The sequence below is a fragment of the Talpa occidentalis genome, unplaced genomic scaffold (genome assembly GCF_014898055.3).
Source record: "Talpa occidentalis isolate TD23 unplaced genomic scaffold, MPIMG_talOcc4v2.1 talOcc4.2, whole genome shotgun sequence".
In the NCBI taxonomy this organism is placed as follows: Eukaryota; Metazoa; Chordata; class Mammalia; order Eulipotyphla; family Talpidae; genus Talpa; species Talpa occidentalis.
The window spans coordinates 14,588,544-14,616,377 of NW_023602073.1; the positions used below are offsets into that span (position 1 = coordinate 14,588,544).

A 27,834-nucleotide genomic window follows, 5' to 3' on the forward strand; every position below is an offset into this window, starting at 1 on the left:
AGTTCTCATTTCCTTCGGTTCAGTAAAAGCAGATTTTTCTAAGACTTTGACATGTGGGAAATAACCTTCATTGCTCTAAAGAGTGCATTACCAGCTCTGTAGCCACCTCAGCCATTCTCCATGTAGCCTGGTGTCACCAATGAAAAAATAGCATCTTGCCTCTTTGTTCTATGAAAGATCTATTTAATGTTTTTCATAAGATGTCCTTTATTACATGGTGCAAATTAAAATTTGAATGGACACATCGTGAATTAGGCTGAATAATTGTCATTTTTATATTCTTTATGGTAACAAAAAGGGTGTTGACCAATTTTATAGGATATGGATTGAATGGCAACAAGAAATTGGGATTTTTACTAAGAAGGTGATAGTAGCTACATTTACTAAGTGCAGTGTTAGTAAATAAGATTATTTATTAAAATAAAATACTTACGAAAACCATAATAGGTACTATTATGTAGATGGAGGTTTAGTAATTTGTCAAAGGTCAAACTTAAACTAGTTGGTGAAAAATTAGTGATTCAAAGCCCCAGCTTAACCCCATTGTTATTACTTGAATGTAAGTAGTTATCTACTAAGTAACATGTTTATCTTACTATTTATTGATTTGCCACTAGTTTACAGTACTATGTAGGTTTCAGGAGTTTTCCTTCACACCTCAATAAATGTTTATGTCCCACTGCATCCACCCCCAAAGTTCTAGTAACTTTTACCTACTAAGTAAATCGTCTCACTTAATTCTTAAAGTAGCCTTGTAGGTGAGCTATTAGAAAATAGATCAAAGAACACAAAGTTGACTTGTCTAAGGATTCATAAGTAATGAATAGGAGAGGGAAGAGACTAGGTCCTACTTGTTTCTGCTCTCTGCTGAGTTGACCTGCCTTTCTTGTTCCACATACCCAGCGAAATGGGTGACGGTTGGAAGATGCTTTCATTCTTCTTATGTGGTGATGTTTAGGTTGCAGGATTATTTGCTCTTCTTCTAGTCCTTTCTTGCTGCTTAAAATTCAACATTTAAGCCGCTGTTTTGTAAATTCCTGCTTGTGTGCTAGATCCAGTGCTATAAGGAAATGGATCTTTTTGGATTTAAAATCAAGTGATTTGCATGGTTTTTTCCTGAACTCTATGAAGATAACCAATCCATTGTGTGGTTAAGCTAGTCAGAGTCTTAAGATACCTGCTGCCTTTTTTCTGGTTATATAAGTGCTAACTTGTATGACATTTTTTGAGCAATGAAACTTTTGGTCCAAACCCTTTTGATAATACAGTGTTTGTATGTTTGTAGTGTATTATAAATGAGATCAATTATTAGGTATTGGGGGGCCTCCCTGGTGGCACAGGCGGTTGAGCACAGCACTGTGAAGCTGTTAACAGCCTCTGCAGTGCTGGTTCGATCCCTGCTGGCCATGAAGCAACCCACGTGGTGCAGCAGACCTCTCCTGTATTGCCTGTTCTGCTCCCCGTTCTGTCTCTGGTGAATCCTCTCACCCTCCTGCACATTTGGCCTATACCCTGGTTCTTGTATAAATAAATCTTTAAAAAAGAAAAAAAAATTATTAGATAATGGATGTTTGACTAAATTGCCTATATGTAATAAGGGCAGGGTAGAAGGAAGTGAATTAACCAATATCTCACTGGTGAAAAATTAATTGCAGGAGGAAATTTTATGGACTTAAGAAAATAGGTAGCCTATTGAAAAGTTTCCTGAATGATATGTTTATCCTAATAAAAAGTGTTCTGATGCAGCAGAAGGCATGTTAGCTCTTGGAAATTCCCCTGCCCCTCTTTTGCTGGCTGAGGACATAAAATACCTCCTGGCACTCTCTCCTGGATGCTGTCCCTGAAATACATAATATTTCACATCCAGCCTCGCTAGGGTAGTGTGGACAGTGGTTCTGATTTTATCACAAGTGAAGAAAGGCAGGGTTTCTGCCAAAGTAAGCTGCATGCTGTTTTCCTCCTGCGAGAAAGCTGGTTGGTTGGTGTTCATGTGCCACACTACTACCTGGGCTGAGAAGCAAAACCAGAGTCAAAGATATTAATTGGAGGTTGGGGGAGGATAATTACATTCAGAACAATAGGGTACCACCAGTGCTGCTTTTGACATTGGTTTCTTCTCTTTTTTGGGGGGTGCCAATTTCTTAAACTTTATTTTGTCTTTTTATTGTTCGATGTACTGCACACATATGCAGTCAGATACACAAACTAGAGATGCACATCTTAGTGATGACTTAGCAAAGCAAATGCCTCTGTGTTTGCACCCAGAGGAAGAAATAGAACCTTGCTCTCAGCCCAGCAGGCCCCTGCTCTGTTTTAGGGGAAGGGGGTAATAATACATTAGGGATAGGATCTGCAGAGAAGCTGGGCTGAGGGACCATCCCATGCCAACCAGGTAGCTTAGGGGGTCTTCCCCTGGTGCAGGAGTATGAAAGAACACAGTGCATTGGGGGAACTGGGGTGTAGGCCCAGGGTTGTGGAGTAGACCTGGTGGGAAGGGAAATAAGTCAGGAAGATAGGCAGTCAGTAGCCTGGCTGAGGACTGAGGGTACAGACTGGGGTCCCATAGACCAGTGGGAGTTCTTGAATGACAGTCATATCATATCGAGATTGGCTCTGTTGCCTGTAGAATGGGGACTGTCATTCTTGGGTGTGAGGGTGGAGAGGAGAGAGAGTGGGTTGTGGGAGAGTTATTGAGTGGTGGGATAGCTTTGGCTAATTCCTTTCTCTTATCTCACCAGTCACTAATATCTGACGTAAAAGTGTCCTCAGGTCTTCATACAACTTGGATGTGTCTTGGCTTCCTCACCAGTTTTCCTGCCTCTTGCCCAGTGACATTCTTTATTAAACTGTCTTTGGGGTAGGCAAGCATCAGGGGAGCAAAGGCCTGTTAAGAATAGTCATAGGTGAGGGCCTCCCCTGGTGGTGCAGGCGGTTGAGCACTGCCCTGTGAAACTGCCTGCAGCCTCTGCAGCGCCAGTTCGATCCCGGCCAGCCAGCGAGGGCCCCACATGGTGAGGCAGACCTCTCCTGTTGCGCCTGCTGCTCCCCTCAGCAGTGTATTTCATCAATGTGCCTGTTCTATTCCCCGCTCTGTCTCTGATGAGTCTCCTTGTCCTCCCACACATCCGGTCTGTACCCAGTTCATGTATAAATAAATTTAAAAAAAAAAAAAAAAGAATAGTCATAGGTGATATTAGAGAATATGATACTGACCTTGCCGTGATGTCTGAGTGTGTCTAAGTGACTCACTCCCTCCTCACTATTAATAATGACCATTGTGTATATACCAGATGGTCTCACTCATAGCAGGAATTTAGAAAACCTAAATAAGGGACCAGGAAAAAGACTAACTATAATAAAGAAAAATTCAAAAGCAACAAGCAACTAGAAATCTGAGACACACTATGGGGTGGAGGGAGAGGAAGGACTGGGGTCAAAATAAGGGGGGTGCAATTTTATGGGGAATATAACATAAATGAAAATGCATACATTGTGCAAAAATGAAAAAATGATTTAAGAATTATATAAAATAAAATATTAAAAAAAAATAATGACCAGATGATGAGCCACAGCCTTAGCCAGTGTCCCCTATTGACTGCTGACATCTCAGTGTCTACTACTACTTTTGGCCCTCTCTCTGTCCTTTTAATACCTCTAGGTCTTTGCAAATTCTTTTTCTTCTGTCTGCAGTTCCCTTTCCACCCCTTCTTTGCTTGACAAACTTGAAGTCATTATTCAGGGTCTTGCTGAAGTGCCTGAATGCTTTCCTGGCTCCTGGGCACATTGCTTATCTCAATAACAGCCTTAGGGCCAGGAGAAGCATCTTCACTGACCTCCAAGTAGCCTCACTCAGCAAATCAACCACAGGTGCCCATGCCATCCTTCATAATGCTGACAAATGTCAACTGCTTCTTCATACGGCAAGGTTGTAAGTGCACCTCTTCACACTTGCCCCCACTGGTTAAATGAGATGCTTACCAGGGGTCAGTGGTTTGTTCGCAAACCCATTCATGCAGCTCTAATTATGAAGCACATTCATTTAACTAAAATTATTTCACATAGTGATAAAATAGGCTGCAAGATGGAGTGTCTGTGAAATATTGGTAGTGGGTAGAAGTGAGTTATTTAACAAAAATAACTAATAAGCATGAGACAGCTGTTAAACTGGGGGTTGGGGAGCATAATCATCTAGAAAACTTAAGCCCTCATATTGCTTTGTGAGTGTCTTTAAGTTCTCATTCCATTATTTCTTTTTACATTGCTGTCCTTTTTTTTAAGATTTATTTATTTTTATACAAGAACTGGGGTACAGGCCAGATGCATGGGAGAGTGAGAGGATTCACCAGAGACAGAACAGGGAACAGAACAGGCAGACTGAAGAAATACACTGCTGAGGGGAGCAGTGGGCCAGACAGGAGAGGTCTGCTTTGCCATGTGGGATTCCCGCCGTCTGGCTGGGATCGAACCCATGCTGCAGAGGATACAGACAGCTTCACAGTGCGGCACTCTACCGCCTACACCACAGGGAGGTTCTGCTGTCTTATATTTAATTATGTTTATTGGGGTCATTTTTTAAAAAATTGAGATAACATTGGCTTATAACATTGTGTTTTAGAAGTATAGGATCTCCTCCTTCTATTGTTGTCACTATAGCACATTCACCACCAAAGCACCTATCGTTTTGGTAGACCACCACCAAAACACCTGTAGCCCTCTACCATAATCCATTGTGCTTCCTTCCTGCTTTGTTTTCCCCATTGAGATAATATTGATTTACTGTGCTGTATTAATTCTCAGTCCATTTTAGAGAGACTTGAATTGCAAGTTGGGTGTCCTGCATTTATGGGTGTGACCCACAGAGGAAATGGATGGTCACCCAATGGGCTTACTGTAGAGAAGAAACATCAGCACTGTATTAAAGGCTAGCACTTGAAAATAATAGTTTTTCATTGAAATAAGTGAAGATAGATAAATACACTTTGGAGAAAATTCCCTGCTTTAAATCACTTTACAAATCCAACCAAATACAGAGCTTGAGAAGGATGGGTAAGGGGACTTGAAGTCTAATTGAATATTTAAAATGTTCCTTGAATGCTGTTGTTTACCTCTTGAAGAACAAGATAAATGTCTCCAACCTGTTTACATTTTCAATGCTGACACATAGTCCATGGGTTGACTAAATGAATAATGAAAGAAAGAATGAAATGTCTTTCCACCTCTAGTTTTCCTTTTCATAGTTTAATAATGTATTTGAGACTCAGTGGTTCTCTGGTCTAAGAGTTACCCCACCAATTGTTGAACCTGGTAGGTTCAACCACCTACCAGGAGGCTGAACTAAGAATTTTGTGGGTTTGGTTCTGGGTGAATTCTTTGGCCAAGACATTTTAAGTTTTAAGGAAAGAGGGTGCTTATTTGACTCAGTCCTCCATGTCCTAGTCCCTGTGACTGAAGAGGAATGGATGACTGCAAAACTGGGGGAAAGATTAGTGGCTACTGTCCAGGAAAAACAGGCGAAAAGTATGACTGGAGAGATTTTGAGGAGAATGAAATGCTGGTATTAGGAGCTGAAATGAATGGGGGCACACCTTGTTAAAATAGAAAGGAAAAAAAATCAACAATTTATCTACATCAGAGACAGAGAAGAGACTCTGTGTTTCCTTTAAGCACAGTTTAAAATTCCTAAATGTTGTATTTTTCTAACTCCATTCAAAATAAGAATTTTTTAGGAAAGATGACAGAAGGAATGTGGTAAGTAGTGGGAGTATAGCACTTAGGATTTATGGAAGAAGGAAAACTGGCGTTGTCTTTATCCTGATGTGACTTTGTGAAGCAGACTCTTCAAATAAAAGAAAAAAAGTGTATTTAGGTGGGTAATTCACACATTCTTTTCTCAGTGAATACATTCTGGAGTAGAAGTACAAAAACTTTTTAATGGGCTTGTGTCTCAATGAAATTTTAAGTCTTAAGTATAGCTTCCTGTCAACCCTTTAGTAAAGTGATTAATGCTTTTTCTGAAATATGATAAATCAAGGTTGTACCTTATTGAGTGGAGATATTTAAACAGCATACCTTCAGAAGATGCCAGTACATTGCTTGCTCTTGGATTGTTTCTTAAAAAACTTTTTGTTGTTGGTGAATTAACATTGTATCGTAACATTATTATAAATTTCAGGTCTCTATCATTAAAAGTCAACATCTATATATATATGTGTGTGTGTGTGTGTGTGTGTGTGTGTATATATTTCATTTAGCTCACCACTGAAAGTCCATTCCTATCCTTTACTATGTAATTGATCCCTTTTACCTGGTTTTCCCTTTACTTTCTGGTAATTATTAATTGGTCTTATAGTCTAAATTTTTTTTTTTATTTTGTTCATCTGTTTGCTTGGTTTCTCTACATACCACAAATAGTGACATCATGTAGTGTTTATTTTTCTCCAACTGACTTATCTCACTCAGCATAATATTTTCTAGGCCCATCCATGGTGGTGTAAATGGTAGGATCTTACTTTTTCATAGCTGAGTACTATTCCTCTGTGTATATATACCATCCCTTCTTTATCCACTCATCTGCTCTTGGATTGTTCCTACTTATAACATCCCCCCACCCTGGCCGACCCCTGAATTATAGGTTCTAAAAGCCTCATTACAGTTGTTTATTTCGTCTTCCTCTCTGTATTGCAGCTCGAGTTAACCTTCAGTTACTTGGAGATTCATGGCGTCCTATGCAGCAAGTCAGCTCAGGTGAGTGTGAACTTCAGAAAACTCTTTGCCATGAGTGCAGCAAGATCACAATCTTTCTTGAGTTTCTGAAGACATAGTGAAACACCTACTTTGGTTACACCATCAAATGTTGATTTTTTTTTCTTTAGATAGTGACACAAGATTAGGGAAAATGGAAGTTTCTAAATGAGAAACTGAATAGGACCTGCGTGGGGAGGGCTTGGCAATTTGTTCTGATAGGGAAAACACTTGTCCATAAGTCAGCTTGAAAAGAATGAATTAGCTTTTGAGCTCTTCCTTAGAGATTCTGTACAAGTTTTAGTGCTAAATTTCTTAACTATTGTATATTTATCACTGCATATGATTTTCTGGGAATATAGTGATAAATAAATTTTTTTTTTAAAGATTTATTTATTTATTTATACAAGCACTGGATACAGTCAGAAGTGTGGGAGGGTGAGAGAACTCACTAGAGCCAGAGCAGGAAGCAGAACAGGCAGACTGACGAAGTACACTGCTGATGGGAGCAGCTGGTGGCAGGAGAGGTCTGCGTGCCATGTGGGACGCTCGCCCAGCGGTTGGGGATTGAACTGGTGCTGCAGAGGCTGCAGGCAGCTTTGCAACCCAGCGCTCAACCGCTGTGCCACTAGGGAGACCCAAATTTGTGGTATTAATGTAGATATTTAAAAACTACAGAGTATAAATAACATGTACTAAAATACTAAAATAAAGGGTATGGTTTGGTAAGTTTCGATATATGCTTGCCAGTGAAACCATTATCACAACAATATGGTGAATATTTTCGTCACCCTCAAATTTTCTTTGCACCTTAGTAAAATACTCCTTCTGGTTCCTCTTCCTCACCTGTTGTCACATACAGGTATTTGCCCTCTGCCACTATTGATTAGTTTGCATTTTCTAGAAATTTTTATGAATAGAATCCTACAGTTTATATACTCTTTATTGCCTACCTTCTGTCAGTATAATTACTTTTGATTGATTTATTTTGTTGCATGTCTCAATACTTCATTCCTTTTTATTGCTGAGTAATATTCCATTGTATGACTGTAGCTTACTTTGTTTATCCATTACCTGGTGATGGATATGTGGGTCATTTCCAGTTTTTGGTATGACAAGTAAAACTACTCTTTTTAAAAAAAGATTTATTTATTTTATACAAGAACTGGGGTACAGGTCAGAAGCACGGGAGGGTGAGAGAATTCACCAGAACCAGAGTGGGGAGCAGAAGAGGCAGATGGCACGAAGACACTGCTGAGGGGAGCAGCGGGCGAGGCAGGAGAAGTCTGCTGCACCATGTGGGGTTCTCCCTGGCAGGAGGGGAATTGAACCCACGCTGCAGAGGCTGCGGATAGCTTCATAGCACAGCGCTCAACCGCTGCGCCACAGGCACAAGTTAAACTACTCTGAACGTTGATATGCAAATCTGTGATTGGACATTCACTACCATTTCCTATGGGTAAATATATACGGGTGCAGTGACTGAATCATATGGTAGGTTTAATCATATGTGAACTTTTTAAGAAGCTGTCAACTGTTTTCCAAAGTCCCTTTTAAATTGCCACCAGTAGTGGATGAGAGTTTCACTTCCTCTACATACTCCTCAACACTGTTATGACCAGTGTTTGAAATTCTAGCTATTTTCCTTATAGTTTTAATTTGCATTTCCCCAGTGACTGAAAATATTGAGCATCTTTTTATTTGCATATTTGCTGTCATATATTTATTTGGGTTAAGTGTCAATTAAAATCTTTTGCCGTTGAAGTTGTTTTCCTTTTTAAATATTTTATATTTTTAAAACATTTTCCAAATACAAATATTTTATCAGATTCATGATTTATACATATTTTTCAGTGTTTGGCTCATCTTTTCATTTTCTTTATAGTACCTTTCAAAGGCTACATGTTTTAAATTTTGATGAAGTCCAGTTTACCAATATTTTCCTTTATGTGCTGTGCCTTTTTGGTGTCATATTGAATAAGTCTTTGCTTAACCAAGGTCACAAGATGTTCTGTCTAACAATTTTAGGTTATATTATATGTAGGCCTGTGATTCATTTGCGATAACATATATATAAGCAAATGTGTGAATGAGAATTCTTTTTTCTGCGTATATAGTATATCCACGTTTCATACCATTTGTTTAAAAGATTGTTATTTCCCCCACTGAACTAGCTTTCATTTTGTTGATGATTAATTATTCATGTATATGTGGATCCATATACACATATTGCATGTAACCTGTCCCTTTGGTCTATTTCCCTATCTTTAAGCCACTACTCTACTGTCTTATGTATCATAGCTTTATTGTAAGTCTTGAAATTGGGTTGGGTTAGTCTTCAATTCAGCTCTTCTTTTTTCAAAGTTATTTTAATGATGAATTTTAGAACCAGCTCAGTTTCCTAAAAGAAAAAAACCCACGAGATTTTGGTTACGGTTATAGAGAATTTGTAAGTGCTTTTGGGTAGAAGTGACATCTCAACAATATAGAGTTTCTGACCCAAGACGATTGTGTATTTCTCCAGGTATTTAGGTCACCTTTAATTTCCCCCAGTAGTGTTTTGTTAAACCTTTCAATGTAAAGGCCAAATATATATTTTGTCAGATTTATTTCTAAGTATTTCATTTTTTGATACTGCTACAGATGGTGTTTTAAATTTCCCTTTCCAATTGTTTCTTGCTGGTAGAAATAGAATGGCTCTTTTGCTTATTGATCTTGCATGTAGTATTTTGCTGTATACTGACACTTTAAGTCTAGTGTTTTTTTGATAGATTCCATCATTTTATACATAGTTGGTTGTGAATAAGAAAGTTTGCTTCTTCCTTTTTTTATTATTGCTGCCTTTCTTTTTCTTGCTGTTGGGAGACATTCCTTCTGGGTTGCTGGTGCTTGTGCATGTCCTGCTGGGGATGGCAGGAATTCTGGGCTGTGGCTTCGCTTTTACCCACGCTCTTCTCAGGGTTGTGTTTGCAGAAAGCACCCCGCCTCATGGGATGTTGGAACGTTTCCCTTCTGAACAAAAGACAGGTTTGCTTACTGTTAACTATGACAATAGCAGATTACCCAAGCTCAGCGGGTGCTGCTTTTCCTGGAGTCAACACACTGCATGTTTAGGTGTCCCTCGGAGCCTTCCCTGTCACCTTGGGGACCTTGGGAATGAAGGAGAATCTATCCAAACATGATGTTCATGCTCTTTGCTGTGCCATGAATAATAAAGTCCATTGTCTCTGACCCAGGAATCCTGTCTCCTACCAACCTTCGTGAAACAGCAAGAGGCTAATTTATTGGCTTGTAAATACAATGAAATCAAATTTCAGCCCTGACAATTGCACTGGTCACTCCTCCAGTGCAAGGCTCAAGAAAAGTGGTGAGAACAGACATCTTTGTTGTATTCCCAATGCTCAAAAGCATCATTCTTTCCCCATTAAGTGTGATGTTGGCCATGATTTTTCATAGATGCCTTTTATCTAATTGAGAGTTCTCTTCTTAATCTCTGCGAGTTTTTATCAGGAATTGGTTATATTTCATCAAATGTTTTTCCTCTGTTGAGGTTATTACTTATTTTTTCCTTTTTAGTGTGTTATTATGGTGAATTATACTACTTGATTTTCAAATATTAAATCTTCCTTTCATTCCAGGGATTATCTCCACTTGATGATGCCATGTTATTCATTTTGTTCATTGTTTTAAAATTTTGTGGACAATCTCTGCCTCTATGTGAATGCGAATCTCTGAGAATGGTTTTCTTTTTCGTTTTCTCTGTCCTTTATTAAAATAATCATGGATTCCTAGAATGAACTGGGAAGTAGTCCCTCTTCAGTTATTTTAGAAAAAAATTAACATAAAGTTGGTATTAATTCTTTGTTAGCTGTTTGGTTGAATTTACCAATGAAATTATCTGGAACTATGTTTTCTTTGGCAACAGTTTTAAGTACAAATTCTAACTTCTTTACTAGATATAGGTGCATTCATTTGCATTCATTTCATCTCAGATGTCAAGTATATTGATAGAAAGTTGTTTGTAGTATTCACTTGTTTTCCCTAAAATATCTGTGGAATATCATTCCTGATACTGGTAATTTGGTTCTCCTCTCTCTGTTCCCCTACCTCCCGTTATCAGTTTGGTTATAGGTTTATCAATTTAAGAAAATTCTATTTATCTTCTATTTTACCTATTATCTATTTTATCTTCTACTTTTAACTTTTTTTTTCCAAGATTTATTTATTTATGCATGCAAGAACTGGGGTACAGACCAGAGATGTGGGGGTGAGAGGATTTACCAGAGACAGAGTGAACAGGCAGACTGACTGAAATACACTGCTGAGGGGAGCAGAGGGAGAGACGGGAGAGGTCTGCTGTGCCATGTGGGTAGCTCCCTGTCCAGAGATTGAAGTGCTGCAGAGGCTGCGGATTGCTTCATAGTGCTGTGCTTAACCCCTTGCACCACCAGAGAAGCCTACTTCTATCTTTTATGTATCCTCTCGAAGAACTTACTTTTTTGTTTCGTTGACTTCATTGATTCATTTTTGGTTTCCTTGATTTTCTCTATAGATTCTATTGATTTTTGTTTTCATTTCATTGATTTTTACTCTAATCTTTATTATTTCCTTCCTCTTTCTTACTTTGTGTTTTATTTTTAAAACTACAAAGAAAAGTTGTATATGCGCATGTGGAATTTGTTGATAAAGTTCTTAAAAGAAATTGTCAAATTGTCACTTTATGTTAATAGAGAGTGCATACTAATCCTTGGAACTTTTCCATAGATCATCTTAGAGCAATATTTTATCCTGTGTGTTTATCATTCTCCAGACACAGGAGTTTGGAAGAAAAATTATAGCACCATATGTTTGCCCCATTTGGGCAAGCATATGTGGAAGTGAGTGATCACTTATGAATGATCACATAACCTGGGTCTTGATGATAATAATTCAGTAATGTTTATGTTTATGTTTGGGGGTTGGGATGGGAGCAGAAGGCCACTATTGAAATGTTCATGCCAAGGTTATATTAAAATATGATGTGATCATGGTATTTAATTCTGACAAGGACATTGATAAAAGCAGATGGATTTTCTCATGTGACTGCTGGAACATACTTTGTAGTCCTGTCACTTTGTGTATCTGGCATTCAGGAAAAATGGGTAGAACGCCATCTATTTCAGTCCCATGGAGTTGTTCTGTCACTGTCACAAGAACAGCTCTACAACTTGGGGTCAGCGTAACTTTGTTGCCTGGTCTGGACTTCGGACTAGCAGCCACAACCCAGTCACTTAGTGGTATTCAAAGTTTGATGTTTTAGAATTCCCCATGGTGCTTATTAAAAATACAGAGACCTTCAACAGCATCCCTCTCTCTATCACATCAGCCCTCTTACCTACCTCAGCTTCCCATGATGGTTAGGATTCAGTATATCTGGGGTGGACTTTTATATTTTTTGTTAAACATATCATCTGATTCTGTTACGTTCCAGAATCTGACAGTCAGTAACTCGGGTAACCTTGGGACTCCTGATGTCTCTAGTTTCAATTTTCTTTTATGTAAAATTGTGAGGATGATAGTGACTGCCTGTGGCACTCACAAACCAATCTGATTAGGAGATTCTTTTCTAAAGTTCTTTGCTTTTTATTTATTAACTTTGTGTTCATTGCTAATTTTGTCTTTCTCTAATTTTAGTTCGTAAATTCAGATAAAATGCCTGGGACATGCACATTCATTGAGTGTGAGTGAGTGTGCATGTGCTACTGAGGTAGTGAAGTGTGACTTCTGTCCTCCTTTTATTTTCTGGTTTTCCAAGTCTCTCTTGCTATAGCACTTAGTGGTGATTAAGTTCTATTGGCTTCATGGCCGGTAGATGAAATAGTTACATAGTGTTATAGTTAGAGTTTTGGAATTGTTTTTTTGTACAACTAAAACACTTGCTGTGATTTATGTATATATTATATATGTAAACTATATATATTTACATATATAAACTACATATACTACACATATTAAATATATGAATATATAAACTTTATATATTTAATATATATTTAATATATAAATATATTAAATATATGACTATATTTATAAACTTTATCATATTATTTATGTATATATAATACAAATTATATAAATTGAATAAACAAAATTATTGTTTGTAATATATATTATATGTATAGTTATTTCTTTGCTATATCCTAGAATGATTTTGGCAAAATCACCCATGATTGTTCTGTTAGAAGAAAGAAAAACACCTGACAAATCTGTTGTCTTGGGTTTAGTTAAAAAAAAATGCTGCTCAAAGTTTGTGCAAGGTTTTTCCACTTTTCAAAAGGAGGTGGGTTGGGAGTTGGAAACTTGAGTCTTAACAAGAATCTATTGATTCTATTCCCCATTACTATTTTAAAAGTGTGCTGGAGGCCATAGTTGTCAGAGTAAAAATGGTTTCAAACACTATTTTCTCCCTGCAGAAATAGGAAGAAAGGTATTTCAGATGGTGATTTTTCTCCTGATGAACTCATTGCCTGTTGGGCTCACCCCTGTGATTTTGTTGCCATTTTTACATATGCAGAGGTCACATCATAGTATGTGGCTGCGTGAGGACTTCCTTGTGAGGGTGAATTTGAAGCCCTCACTTCTTCCCCCACCTGTCACCTTTCTTTCTTCCCTGTCACTCTTTTCAATCCTGTGCAATTAAGGATGATTAGGTGTTAAGATTAAGTGGAATTAGAATAAGCTAATTACTAATTACTCACACCCAAACTGTGAACTGAATAAATGCACTAGATGGTGAGGGAAGTAGAAATACCCTGTGGTGAGAAATATAATTACCCCGGGGGGAAGTTGGGGGTGGGATGTAGAACACAACAAGATGGCGGCACCACAAAGTCTCTGGCTTTTGCAGACATGCTTGTGACGTGAAGCATCTGAACCTAATTGCACAGAAGAGCTTTAGTCTGAAGACACTTCACTGATGTGTACATTGGTAGATCAGAAAACACCTCTAGATATAGAAATGCTGGCTATTTTTCCCTTCTAGGGGAAATATCTCTTGGACCAGTTGTAGAACACCAGTATGATGTTTGCCTAGAGAATTTCAAAGACTACATTATTAATTTCTTGAGGAATGTGCTGAAAATTTGCATGAAAAGAAATGTTTTATTTATTTTTAAATATAAGGAAGGAACCCCTCTAACTGGCATAGAGGCAATATGTAGGAAACACTTGTAAACAGATTCTTCTAAAGATGCTTAATAGAAAAGTAACATTTTAAGCACTCAAATTACATAAGCCTTTTTCTTTGATCTCATTATTTTGATAAATTATATTACTGTTCCCTTTAATATAAACACTTTGAGAGTCTGTAGGGTAAATGGTTTTCAGGCTTTTCTGCACTCCACCATTAGGATTGCCCTGCCTGATGGGGCACCTGTAGTTGTTACATTGTTGTAAGCTGTCTTGTTTACTTCTGTGGGCAACGGCTGGCTGCAGTATTGAGATAGTCACCAAGAGAAGCCACAGCAGAGGAGGCAGGAGAGAGAAGGGGAGAAAGAATCTTAACCCCTTGCGCCACCAGGGAGGCCCAATCTTGTTTTTAAAACATGCTTTTTAAAAAAAAGTAGGTGTCAGGTAGCTCTCGGTCATAGAAGGATTTATACTTGTACTGGCCAGTAGGGCTGTAATCATAATTAATACTTCTGTACCTCAAGACAAAGTCATGGTAAAGTGAGAAGTCCTGTGCAGTACAGTCTCTACCACTTTGGGGGCCCCCATCATCTGCATCATGTGGCGGGGGGATCTGTTTGAATCTGTAGTCTGGCCCTTAAAATACTTGTTTGGTTTTGTAGATGGTTTTGTAGCATTACCCAAGTAATGCTTTGAGTCTTAAACTAAGACTGTCATCTTAAAAAGCTGGTAATGTATTATATATCAGTGTGAGTATACAGGTAATGTTACTTAAAACTAAAAATTCAAGAAACTGGAGACGTTACTAAACAATATTCATCTTGGTTCTTGCAGATGGTTGTGGAAACTGAGAAGTGTAACATCTCCATGAAGATGGCGTCACCCGAGGATGTGAGTGAGGTGCTGGCTCACATCGGTACCTGCCTGAGGAGGATATTTCCTGGCCTCTCTCCCGTGTGAGTTCTCCAGGGGAAGGGAGACCACAGCAGGGAACCTGTTCTTCCTCAGCATGAAATGGGATTATGGCTTCGTCCGCCTCTCTCAGTTCTTAGTTCTTCTCTCATACTTCCTTCGCTTAAACATTACGTATCTAACCTCCTGCTCAAATCTTTGTGCTTTATGTCAGATTTCTGTAGGGCTCTGCCTTATTCTTGAAAGAACTTGAGTTAAGAAGGGATTTGGCAGTCTTTCAACTCATTAGACTTAAACTTATGTATAAACCTTTTTAGTAAAACTGGAGATTTACCTCAGGGTGAATTTTCCTCGCAGCTATTAGCAGAATAACAAGGGCTGAATACTTCGTATAAAGGTGTTGAACATCGTATTAATGAAGAGTAAGAGTACTTCATTTTCCATTTTTTTCTGCTCAGCCAGAGGAAACTTAGTAAGAAACTAAACATGAAAAGTAGCTTCTTTCATTTTTCTCTTCGTTTTATGAAATACATATTGAGAGATATTAGTAAATTTTCTTAAGGTTTTTTTTGTTTTTGTTTTTTTTGGTGAGGCATTTTTAGACAGGATTGTGTGCTTGGATAACGGAGTTTGTACTTAAGGAATGTGTGGGTTATTGGAAAGAGGGGAATAGAGGGCTTCCCCGGCGGTACAGCGGTTGAGTGCTATGCTGCGAAGCTGTCCGCAGCCTCTGCAGTGCAGGTTCAATTCCCTACCAGCCAGGGAGAACCCCACATGGCGCAGCAGACCTTTCCTGTCTCGCCCACTGCTCCCCTCAGCAATATCTTCAGTCCGTCTGCCTGTTCTGCTCCCTGCTCGGTTCTGGTGAATTCTCTCACTCTCCCATGTTTCTGACCTGTACCCCAGTTCTTGTATAAAATAAATAAATAAATCTTAAAAAAAGAGGGAAATAGATTAGCTGAGGTGAAAGGGCAGAGAGATTCTTGTCAGAAAGCTCCCTAAAAAAATAGTTCACAGTCTAAATACCCTCTTGATGGAAGGAGATGATACAGGGATTGGAGACATTCTCTCTCTCCAATGGCTCTCCCTGCATGAGGAGGCCTTGAAGCCTCAGGTAGACATGTGTAAGATGGTTTTCTGTGCACCTTGCTTGGCAGGGGAGCGGGGGAGGGTATGGGGCCGGAGGGGAATTTTGAAGACTGTTGCCCTTCTGGAACATGTGTCTACATTGTCCTGCCTGAAATTTAATAGGCAAAGCAGCAGAAAAACTAAGTTTTTGTGTCTTTCAGACCTTCTGGTAGACGGAAAGCTGCTCAGTTGTAGAGGCTGGTTGCAGAGGGAGCTAAGTGTCCCTGGCCTCAGTCCAGTGGATGGAGGGTGTGAGCTAGTGAACTCGGGCTGCCCTCCCACCCCCTGCCTGGCTAGGATTTCCCCACATGAGGATCTTAAAGGCGGATCTTTTTTTTTTTGAAGATTTATTTATTTTTGCATACAAGAGCAGGGGTACAGGCCAGAGATGCGGGGGCTGAGAGGATTCACCAGGACAGTTGGGAACAGAACAGGCAGACTGACTGAAATACACTGCTGAGGGGAGCAGCCGGCGAGTCAGGAGAGGTCAGCCGTGCCATGTGGGTTTCTCCCTGGCCGGCTGGGGATCAAACTCATATTACAGAGGCTGCGGATTGCTTCATAATGTGGTGCTTAACCCCTTGCACCACCAGAGAGGTCCTTACAGGCGAATCTTTGCTGGTCTTGTGTGTGGAGAGATGTGGGCTCAGAGTGGGTGGTGGGATGAAGCAAGGAGCGAACTTACAGCAGCAGTGGGGAAATAGCCAAAAATAAAACATTCTTAGTAAGTTTCCTCATCATCCTCAAAGCCACCAGCGAACTCTCTGGGGTACTCATCAGTTAGCGATAACTATAACCCACTTTCCTTAAGCTACCTTTCAATAATGGAACTTTCTACAGGAGTTTCCTTATAATGTCTTGCCTTTCATTCCCAATTACCACTGATGAAATAAGGAAATTATTAAGCACAGCCTGTAAGGACTTATAAGGCCCACAGAGCAATATTTAGAAACCCATTTTCTTTAAAATGCAGCCTTGTTTGTTTAGTGTTCTAGGGATCTGGAGGGAATTGATAGTTTTACTTTTGGTTTAGATTCTTTCATTTTTTTCTCCCCGGAGAAAATTGTCTTGTGTTTCTAGAGAAATGACTATTACATATATGTTGGCTTCTGAACCTGTGACCTCTGCCTTCACCTTGATCTTCATTTCCATCTCCCAGCTGCTTATTGGGCGTCTCCCCAAGAATGTTCCCAAACACCTCATACTTGGCATGTTCCAAAGGGAAATTTTTACTGCCCACCCCTCCTGCCTGTATTCCAAGTTTTCTTTCTATTCCTAACTTCATCATTTCCATTCACATTTATAGCATCACATGTACATTTGCATCTCCCAAGTTAAAAGCTGAACTGCTCACATCTAATTAGTTGCTAAGCTCTTTTCATTCTGTCTTATTAGGTCTGGTGGTTTGTCTTTCTTCTCATTTCCGCTGCCTTAATTCAGACCTTCTCTCATTCCCAGAGCAACATTGTTCTAGCTAGTGTCTCTGCTGCTCATGTTCCCCGTCTTCAGCCACCTTTGCCAGTGATCTTTCTGTAATCCAGACAGTGTCTGTGCCCAACATAAGCTCTTAATGATCAGGTTTCTTGATACAATCTAATGGAGTTGCCTGGCAGAGCAGACCATGGCCGCCCTGCCTACAGTCCAGCCTGTTCCCGGTCACAGCATTCTCTTGTATTTTCAGTCTTTTCCTGTAGACTCCTGATCTTGACAAGCTCCTGGTCCAAAAGACACCATGCAGATACCTGCTAACCTGTTGAGAGTTCCTTTACACAAGCTTCCAGAGAATTCCGTGACCACTTCTCATGCTGGCCCATATCATATTGTGTTATAATTGTTTGTACATTTATTCACCAAGAGAGTATTTTACTGAGAAGTGTAAAATACATATGTTGGGAAGAATGCTAATTATTTCGGTGCTCCCACCTGGAACTTTGCTTAAGAAGTTGTTTTGCTCACATCCGAAAACAACCCTACCTGCCCCAAAGGGGGAAATGAAGTAGCTGTAAATGTGAATAAATGCTTGCAGCTGGTCTTCCATAAAGACTAGTATAAAGGCTAAACCTCTGCAAAGGCCTCCCTGAGGCCTGTTGTGCCCAAGATCAGCAGACTCGGCGAGCATAGCCTCCAAGAATCCAAAGACAGCTGATGTAAATGCAAAAGGGAGTTTATTACGGGCTCGAGTCCCGGCCCTCGACACGCACCGATGCAACGGCAGAGGTCGAGAGCCTCGAACAGAGGAAGCTGGGGTATCTTATAGGGTCGCGAGTGGCGCGAATTTTGAAAGAAGCTGGCAGTTACTCACTGGCTACTACAAAGGCATTTTGGCGCGCGCGGTTACAGTTTCAAAGTGATTGGACGGTTAGAGATGCTGTCCCATTTATGGACAGGACTGCCCTCATTGGCGGCTGGGGTGGTCTGCTTTTTCGTCACCAAGTGGAGTGAGGGTTGTGACTGCTGAAACGATCTCCGGAATGCGGCTGGACAAGGACTAACATATCAAGGTGGAGGATATACAAAATGGCGAAACCTCGGCTAAGCTTGGTTCCACAAGGCCCTGATACTCTGATCAGACCCAATGGAAGAGAGTTTGAAGATGGCAAAGGAGGTATTCTTCTTGGGACCTTTGCACATGCCATTTCTTCTGCCTCCAGAAGACTTGGTGTTAGAGGAACTGAAAGACAACCAGTGTGTCTAGAGTATGTGACTGAAGGTAGATGAAGATAGGAGGGAATGAGAAGTGGTGTAAGGTGAGGTTGGAAACAATCGACTCTGGCCAGTTAATGTAGAACAGTGGGAATTTTGTAGCTTCATAGTGAAACCAGTGGAACATTCTAAGTAGGGATGTGTTGTGATTCCTTTTATATTTTATGATAAAATAGAAAGCTAATTTGGACACTGGGCAATAATGTAGCTGAGTGCTATCTGTGCGTAAGTAGTTCCATGAGAGATAGATTTATGTTGGATGCAGGACTTGCTGGTGGATTAGGCAGGTGGGGAACTGCAGTGGAGGAAAGGGAGCAAGCAAGGATGCACCTATGTTTCTGGGGCTGCTTTTCTTTTTCTTTTTTAAAGATTTATTTATTTATGCATACAAGAACTGGGGTACAGACCAAAGGTGTGGGGGTGAGAGGATTCACCAGAGACAGATTGAGGAACAGAACAGGCAAATGTACTGAAATACACTGCTGAGGGGAGTAGCGGGTGAGTCAGGAGAGGTCTGCTGTGCCATGTGGGCAGCTCCCTGGCTGGGGATCGAACTCATGCTGCAGAGGCTGTGGACAGCTTCACAGTGCTGTGCTATGCCTAACCCCTTGCACCACCAGGGATGCCCTGGTGCTGCTTTTCAATGGGATGGCGAGACCTTGGGTAAGCAGGGGGGGCAAGTTTTTATTTACTAATTTTTTGGAGGGCAGATCCTAATCCTTTTGTTTTAGGCAAGCTAGATTTGAGATGTAGGATATCTGTGGAGCCTGGAATGGAGAGGAGCCCAGGTCCGGAGATGTAGTGCACAGGTGAGGTCACTACTGTAAAGATAGTTGAGTTCCTGAGTGTGAATGAGATAACTGGAGAGTGATATGGACCTGGAAGAGGCTTGTCCTGAGAAGGAGCCCAACATTTAGAGGTCCAGAGAAGGAAGAAGAACTGCAAAGGAGTTGGGTTAAGGACAGGCTGAACAAGCAAAGCCTGGAAGAAATTTTTGAAGGTGGAATTGGTGATTGCAGGATGATGGTGGGTACGGAAAAAGCTGAGAGCAGAGCTGTGTCCTGTGTATTTCAGTAGATCTGCCTGTTCTGTTTCCTTCTCTGTCTCTGGTGAATCCTCTCATCCCCTGTCACAGACTGGCGCTATGAAGGTCACAGTGATCTTGGCTAGAGCAATTCCAAGTTTTGGTAGTGAGAGACAGAATACTATGGTTGTGTGATGAATTCAAAAGTGAGAAAGTGGATGTGGCATGCATGGAAAACCTCTCAGAGAGGTTTAGCTAAGAAGGGAAACTGCTAAATGGGATGTATTGAAAGGGGCATGAGGAGTTACTGGGGATTTTTATTGTATTGAGAATGGGAGATGTAAAAGCCAATGGCTGTGACTAGGGCAATGATCTTGTAGAAAGAGGGAGATGTTGATGAAGAAAGAGAGATTCAACCAGCAGTGTCCCTGAGAAGGCCAGAGTGATACGCAGCACGGGATACACCTGTCCACCCTTCTAGGCTGGGAGCTGTTTGAACACAGGCTGTGTTTTTATTCATCTAAAATCCCATGACAGATATTAGTACTTGTTGAACTTTTGAATGAGTACAGACATTTTATGCTTTCTTTGTGCCATGGAATGGAGAAAATTTGGGGAGAGAGGAGGGAAAGGTGAGGCATTTCAAATGAAGATACCAAGTGGAAGAAAGCATGGATTATAATTTACAAAATGACTTGGCAGAGAATCTAAATGGCTCACATGTGCTTGACTCACATTTCGCTTTCCTACCCAACACACACAGTTAAGCTTGTCAAAATAAACTCTTAGTATTTTGTGACTTTCATGTTCTGCTTTTACTCCTGAAGTTCCTTAGGTGGTATAAGATGATTTGACAGGGGAAATGTACAATTATATGTTGGGGTTGGTTTCTGTGATTAGAGAGGGTGGAGAAGTGGGTAGCTGAATCCTTTCTTCTAAATTCCTAATAAGCCTTCAGTCAAAACTGTAGGTAAGAGAAATGTTTCCTTTACATAATTAACACAAAACACATAAAAATATGTGTGTAGTAATGCCATTGTCCTCATAATAAATTGGACATTATGAAGTTTTATTTGGAATCATCAAGTCTTGCCTGAGTTATTTGTCCCACAAATATACTACCTGAGCCCATCAGGGAGACCTTGGGTCCTTAACCCTAATCTCAGGGTCCTTGTGGTAGGGACTGAGCCATAGGAAAATGACTGATGAGCAGATAGCAAAAAGATAGCAAAAAGCCAGAGGAAACACAGCCAACATAGCTCTCAGTTCAGGCCATGAGTTGAATAATAATTGAATAATCTAAGATTCACTGTATAAAAGTGAAACTGTATCTGCACAGAAATGAAACTATATCTGCACAAATCTGAATTTCTGGTTTTCATCAAATAGAATTTTGAAACTAATATCCATGACCCAAATCAAATATATAAAAATATGTAAATATCTGTAAAATGCAACCAGTCCTCATGATTATAGTCAAGAGAATGCAGGTAGAAAAAGAAATGAAAGAATTTTAATTAACACTAATGTTCACACCAAGATTTCTCTTCTCTTTAACTTGTATCTGTTAGGAAGTTTATCTTTTTCTTTTTCCCTTTCCTTTACAAAATGGCATATCCCCTTCATTAAACAAGGAGACTTTATTTCAGGTTTACAAAGAACATTTACAGATTAAAAGAAGAAAAATGTAACTTAAAAATCAATTCCCTTATTAGCAATGTTTTGCTAATAGTCTCATTTTGCTGTGTGATTCTTTCATGGGTGGCCTCACCTCTGAGACAGTGAACAATAGTCAGGGGAAGCTTGGGAAATATTTGTAGCCTAAATGTTGTTTAATCTGTTTTCACAGAGGTGTCTGAGGTGGCAATTCTTTTCCGGAAGCTGTTTTGTATTATGGCTTTCAGCTTTTCAGATATCAGGCACTTTGGCTGCTCTCCAACACCAAGCTAGGGTTTTTTTTTAATTTTATTTTTTTATTTAAGTCTTTAGACAACTTAGAGTGAATTTAGAAAATGTTCACTCAGGAATTTTCTCAGACATACATACATACATAGCCAAGTAAAATATCTCCTGTCCTCTAAGAGTTTACAGTCTAAAGGTTGTTTAAGAAAGTTCTAGAGATAATATAAATGGAGAGCGTGAAACACCCTCAGATTTCCGAGAAGGGAAAGTGACATTTAATTCAGGATGTCAAGAAATTAATGTTTGCTTTGTGTTTGTCTTCCTCTGTTTTTGAGAGAACTTTGGTGGGGGAGGGGTGAACCTGGGGAGAGCTTTGTGGGGGAATTGAAAAGGCTGGAGGCAGGGGGTAAATGGGGTTTGAGGGGGTCAGGGGCTGAAGCATTTTGCCTTTAGGGGAGAGCAGCAGCCTAATTGAACTGGAATTGAGAACCTGCAGAAGTGATTGAGACAGAAGTGAGATCCCTTCAGAGAGAGGGCCTGAGTGAAAGCCTCAAGTAGAGGGAGCTCCTGAAGGGTTTTGAACTTGAGAATAAAGTGACATTTCCACCTAAGGGAGCACTGGTCTGCAGTGCTGTGTTATTGTTAGGGGGAAAAGGATGTCCTAAAGCTAATTCCATACAGGCTTTGCGGACTCCACCCCCACCCCAGGCCAAAGCCAAAAGATATTGGGAACTGCAAATCCCATCACCACCAAAGGGAAGGGGGCTGGAACCTGAGGGTGGGGTTAAGAAGCCAGGTTTGGTATAAAACCAGACACATGGGCCTTGGAGGGGGGTGGGGGGGGGTGGGTGTTCCCTTTTTGGCTCTCTGCCAGCTCGCAGCATCTGGCCAGCTCTGAGAGTGCCTTTGGGTTGCCAGGTCCGCAGATCGGGTAGGACGCATTAAAGACTTTATTTCCCTATTTTCTCCCTGAGTTGTACATTTCCTCAATTCCTTTTCCCTTGTAAATAAACCTTTTATTAATCTTTTGTGTGTGCCTGTAGTGGAGTATTAATAAGTCCCTTTTAAGTGCGCCGGTGAGGACCCACAGCCAGGCAACCTGTTTTATATCGGGGCTGCTCCATAACATTATGAGCTTGAGTGGACAGAACCTCCAGCTGGGACAGGAAGGTGTCAGATTGTCTGGTTACTTTAGGGGTTGAAATTCTAGGCAAGTCAGCTCACTTCTGAAAGCCTCAGTGTTCCCTTCTGCAAAATGGGAGTAGTAACACTAATGCAGTTTTGTGAGAATTAAAGTAACTCATGTAAACTGCTGAAAATGGAGCTCCAGATGTTTTAGCTGTAAAAGCTGCTATGACAGTTACCCAGAATGAAATTTACTCTATGGAACAGAAAATTGGTGACATTTGTAGGGAATTTCTTTGATGTTTATGATTTCTTCAAATTACTGTATCTTGATATGTAAGTTGATTATCATCTGTAATTTTATTTATTGTTGTCACATGAAAACGACATCCTTTTTAGTTTTTACGTTGACAGAAAAGTAGCCTTCTAACATGATTTTATTTCTTGGGCTTCCAGAAGGCTTGATGATTCTTTCATAGGTGACACATATAAAAGTTGGCTTAATATTAGGGTTGGTATGTTAGGGTAATGTTTCTTTACAGCTATAATAAAATTGGCATTGCAAATCCTTTATGAAGTCAAAAGTCATTGAAGGATAAAAAGGGCAGATTATTGTACAGAAAGGGGCAAAATGGGTATTTACATGTCAACAAAAGAAAGATGTTTTTCCACCTGACAGTCCTGCACTTTCCTAAAGCAGTAGATAGCATTTCCTTGTGTTTTTGGCATCAGCAAAACATGCTGTTCTGGAGACAATTGCTGTATTCCATAGGCTGAGCATTGAAATGGAATTCTAAATCAGTCAATCAATTTGAGTAGATTATAAGGGTTTACAGATTTTTTTTAATCATGTCAACAGTTTCAGTGTGAGATTTGCATAGAGAGCTGCCTGCTTTGTCGTGAACTTCCCTGCTCCTTGCCACCCAGAGCTATTTTCTGAGTCCTGTGTGAATAAATGCACGTAATGTAAACGTGGTTGTTTCAGGTCTGCAGGGTTGTGTGCCTGTGAGTGACAGGCCTGGCAGATTTCTTTTCTCGGATTTTGGTTTACGTGTTATGGCACTTATTTGACAGCAGCACCTTTGTCTGTCTGTCCGTCTCTGTCTGACATTTTCTCTGTGTGTATGATGAGCTGGTGTCTGTGACATAGACACAGATGGGCTCTTCGCTGTTATTTAACTCCAGGCAGAAAACAACTTGTGTGGGGTGGATTTTCCTTTCCCTCATTGTTGGTGTGCACAGTGTGAGAATACATAAGAAACAGTTGCCACCTTCTGGTTTAGTTCTCAGAACTTTATCTCGTATATAAATGAACACACTGGATTCATAGGACTCCTTTAGTTCCTGAAATCTACATTTTTTAAATTCCTTATAAAGGAATGATTAGAACTGTTACAGAAGTGAAGCTACTTGGAAGAGCTCAGACAAGCCCTTCTGCAGAGTGTTTTTTTGAAGATTTGGGAAAATGCCAGGTGTTAGTGGGCACACTGAGGGTCCCCCTGAGAACTCCAAACTTGCACACTCTAAATGGGTTCTGCCATCCACTATCACATGAAGACATGTATACTTAGTGTGTAAGACCTGCAATAGAAAAGAACTTTAATAGAACTGGTGTGTGTGGTGAGGAGAAAGTATACAGCTTTCCAGTGAAATACCTAGTTACCTAAACCCTTTGTGGGTAAATGCCCAGCCAAACAGGGTTGGCCCAAAGTGGAGCCACTGAAGCCCAAAAACTTGCCCAAGTCTACGGCACCTTCTGGTGGGGACCTATAAAAAAGGGGCAGAAGGGGCCAGGCAAGTCTGGAAAGAAAAGAATAAAACCAAAGTACAAGTCAAGATTAGACTGCCATTGTCTGCCTCCCCATGTGTCTCTCACCCAAAATCTCTGTCTCTTCCAAGTGTCTCCTTCCATGTCCCCCAAGTCCCTGCTACAAGTTCAAGGCCAAAAGGAAGTACAGTTTCTTCTTCAAATGTCTCTGCTCCATGTGCCTCCTCCAAATTTTCTCCCCACGTTTCCCTTGCTGCTCAATTTCACCCTTCAATAGGTGGGGCAGGGAACCTGGAGCCTCCCCTTTTCAGATTACATCATTACACCTCTTCACCGAGGGGCTCTGTTCTCACAGACATCTGCTACCTGCTTCTGCCCTCCTTTTCCAGTTTATTTCCCCTTAGCCCTGGATATGAATGATCATTGTGGTTTTTGGAAATGAAATTGAAGCCCTGGGCTCTGAATCTGCCATGATTACTTTATTTTTTTTTCAAGATTTATTTATTTATGCATATAAGAACTGGGGTACAGGCCAGAGGTGTGTGTGGGTGTTGAGAGGTTTCACCAGAGACAGAGTGGGGAACAGAACAGGCAGACTGACGAAGTACACTGCTGAGGGGAGCAGCGGGTGAATCAGGAGAGGTCTGTTGTGCCATGTGGGTAGCTCCCTGGCCAGGGATCGAACTTGTGCTGCAGTGGCTGCGGACAGCTTCGTAGGTTGCGTCTTGCGCCATCAGGGGCAACTCTAAACTGCCACCTTCCTCCTCGTCCTACCAGCTTCCTGCCTAAGATTTTGCCTTTTCTTCTTGCTTTTGAGTCACTTAACTTCATCCTGTATATCACTGAAATAGCATGCCTAGTAGTGCTGCTCACATAAAGCAAGAATTTTACAAGAGAAATGGGCTCTCACATGAAATCAGACACAGGTCCAGCTTGGTGTGTTCAAAGTTTGTTTTATTTCACCTGTGAAAATGCTTGGATCTGCTTCCTACAGCTCTGTTATTTCTTTGTATAATATCTGGCTTCACTGTCATGTAGCCAGAAAATAATCCCACTAAAATACTGGAGTCATAGCACTTAACTAAAAGGAACCATCCCAGATTGCCAGATTATAGACTGTCACTTTCACTGTGAATATCTTCTGAAATCCATAAATTTCTCAAATTATGGATTTTTTGAATAATGGTACTTAATCATAGTTGCTTTCAAATGAATAAAAATCATGCTCTCACATATTTACAGAAGCATTTGAAGGAATTAATGACATTTGACATCAATCGGTCATACCTGATTATGCTTTACTCGTAAAAATTGCAAAGTAGTAGAAATATTTTTGTTGCTAGCAAAATAGTTGTATTTCAATGCTTTTGGTATGTATTTGAGGCTTTCTCTGGAACAGAACCAGCCAACCAGGCAACTGGTCAGGCTCCAGCACATTTTACCTCGATTCCATCCAATAGGAAAGAGAAATAACTGGCAACATTTTCTTTTAAAGCTCTACCAGGTGGTTGAAATTCCTGGTGACTGAGGGCATGCAATGTAGCAGAAGTGCTTTTAAATCATTTAGGAAAGATTAAAATACATTCACTATGACTTAATATGTTTCCTGTACCATTTTGCACATGGCATGCCCCTAGGGTCCTGGGTGATTTGGCCTCATCAACAGTGCTTCTCCCCACTTCCACCCTCTTCACCCTTGATAGCCACACCCTAGACCTTGTCATCCCCTGGAACAGCATCCACTGGGGTGAAATCACAGTTTAGTCATCGCTCTCTGACCACAGCCCTTGTACTTTTTCTCCCTGGAAGTAACCAATACTTGGACTTTCTCAGGGCCTCCGTGCCATGGATGCCTGGCAATTTCCCTCCTGCCTCCCTTTGCTTTCCTGACTGCCTCACCCCCTGAGGTGTTCCTCACTCCAGGCAGGCCCCATCAGAATCCACAACTCCTTCTGTCCCTGCTGTGTTTCTGGCTCGCCTGCCCCTGCAGCCAGCCAACCTGCCCTGTCTCCTGAACATTTGGGCAACCCAGCGCTGTGGGGGTAAACCTCCCTGGTCATCAGATCTGTATGACCTTCACTCTCACCGGGCCCTTTACAGATAATCCCCCAAATTATTTATCTTTATCTCCAAAACCTTTTACCTCCTGTATTTGTTGACAGTGCCTAGCTAGTCATTGCAGACTTCCTGTTTTGTCTTTCTGTGCTTCCTCAATGCCCTGAGTATAAAATCTTTAATTTGACCTCTGAGGCTCTCCACAACCCCCTCCCCCCAGCCCCCAAATCCTCTGTCACCCTCTCCCCATCACAGATTACTTTTTTCAACTATTTTCCACCTCTGGTCAGTAAGTGCTGTCTCTTTAGCTGAAATGCTCTCTGCTCCCTGTTAACCCTTCCCTGATCCTGCTCCTGATTAATTTTATTCCTCCTTCAAATCTTAACATTATATTATGTTCTAAAGAGCATTTCTACTCCTCCAGGCTCTCCCTCCCCACCAGAGAGTATGTTTAGTGCTGTGCTGTCCTCTCCCCCTCCACTAGATTAGTGCCTTTCTTCTCATATTGGTTTTCATAATAGGCTGCTTGCTGAGTGAGGGCAGGAACTGAATCTGTTTTGTTTTTTTTTTTTAAGATTTGTTTATTTGTTTATTTGTTTATTTATACAAGCACTGGGTACAGTCAGAAGAGAGCGGGGAACAGAACAGGCAGACTGATGAAATGCACTGCTGAGGGGAGCAGCGGGCGCAGCAGGAGAGGTCTGTTGCACCATGTGGGACCCTCGCCAGTGGCCGGGGATTGAACCGGTGCTACAGAGGCTGCGGGCAGCTTCACAGCCCAGTGCTCAACCACTGCGCCACCAGGGGAGGCCCAACTGAGTCTATTTTGCCCCTTGTTGTATACTTAGTACCTGGTAACAGGTCTTGGTACAGTGTGACATTTGGTATAGTTTTGGGGGGAAGGGGTGAATTAATGAATTCACAAATTATTCATTGAATGATTACTGTCAGTAACTACATTTATTGGGACTTTACCAGGCACCAGGCATTGTTCTTATAACTCTATGGTGTTAATTTCTTTCTCACAATCACTCCATGGGGGAGGTCCTCTTATTTTTCCAGTTCTATGAATATTTAAACCGGGGCTCCCACCCTCTTAACTACTATGCCATCCCCACTTTGGGTTTGATGGGTGGCAGGGACTCTGAGCTTCTGAGTTTGAGAATGATGGCTGGGAGAGGGGCAGTTGGGCATGTTCTGTGTCCCAGGGGAATCCTGGACCAGGTAAGAGATAGTGTAAGAACAGCTTTTCCGATGGGAATGTTTAGCTTCTTGATGGGCATTTATATGGACAGATGAGATAGGTACT

The 27,834-nt window shown here is 40.8% G+C and overlaps 1 protein-coding gene across 8 annotated transcripts in view; it reads left to right on the forward strand.

Moving 5' to 3' along the window:
- The window catches only part of CARMIL1 (capping protein regulator and myosin 1 linker 1), a 327,354-nt gene that overhangs the window by 127,321 nt on the left and 172,199 nt on the right, over positions 1-27,834 (forward strand). For all 8 annotated transcript variants that reach the window (XM_037521032.2, XM_054698351.1, XM_054698353.1 and 5 more), the window contains exons 4-5: positions 6,685-6,744; positions 14,743-14,864. In XM_037521032.2, coding sequence (XP_037376929.2) covers positions 6,685-6,744; positions 14,743-14,864 — 182 coding nt within the window. The remainder of the gene's footprint in view (positions 1-6,684; positions 6,745-14,742; positions 14,865-27,834) is intronic.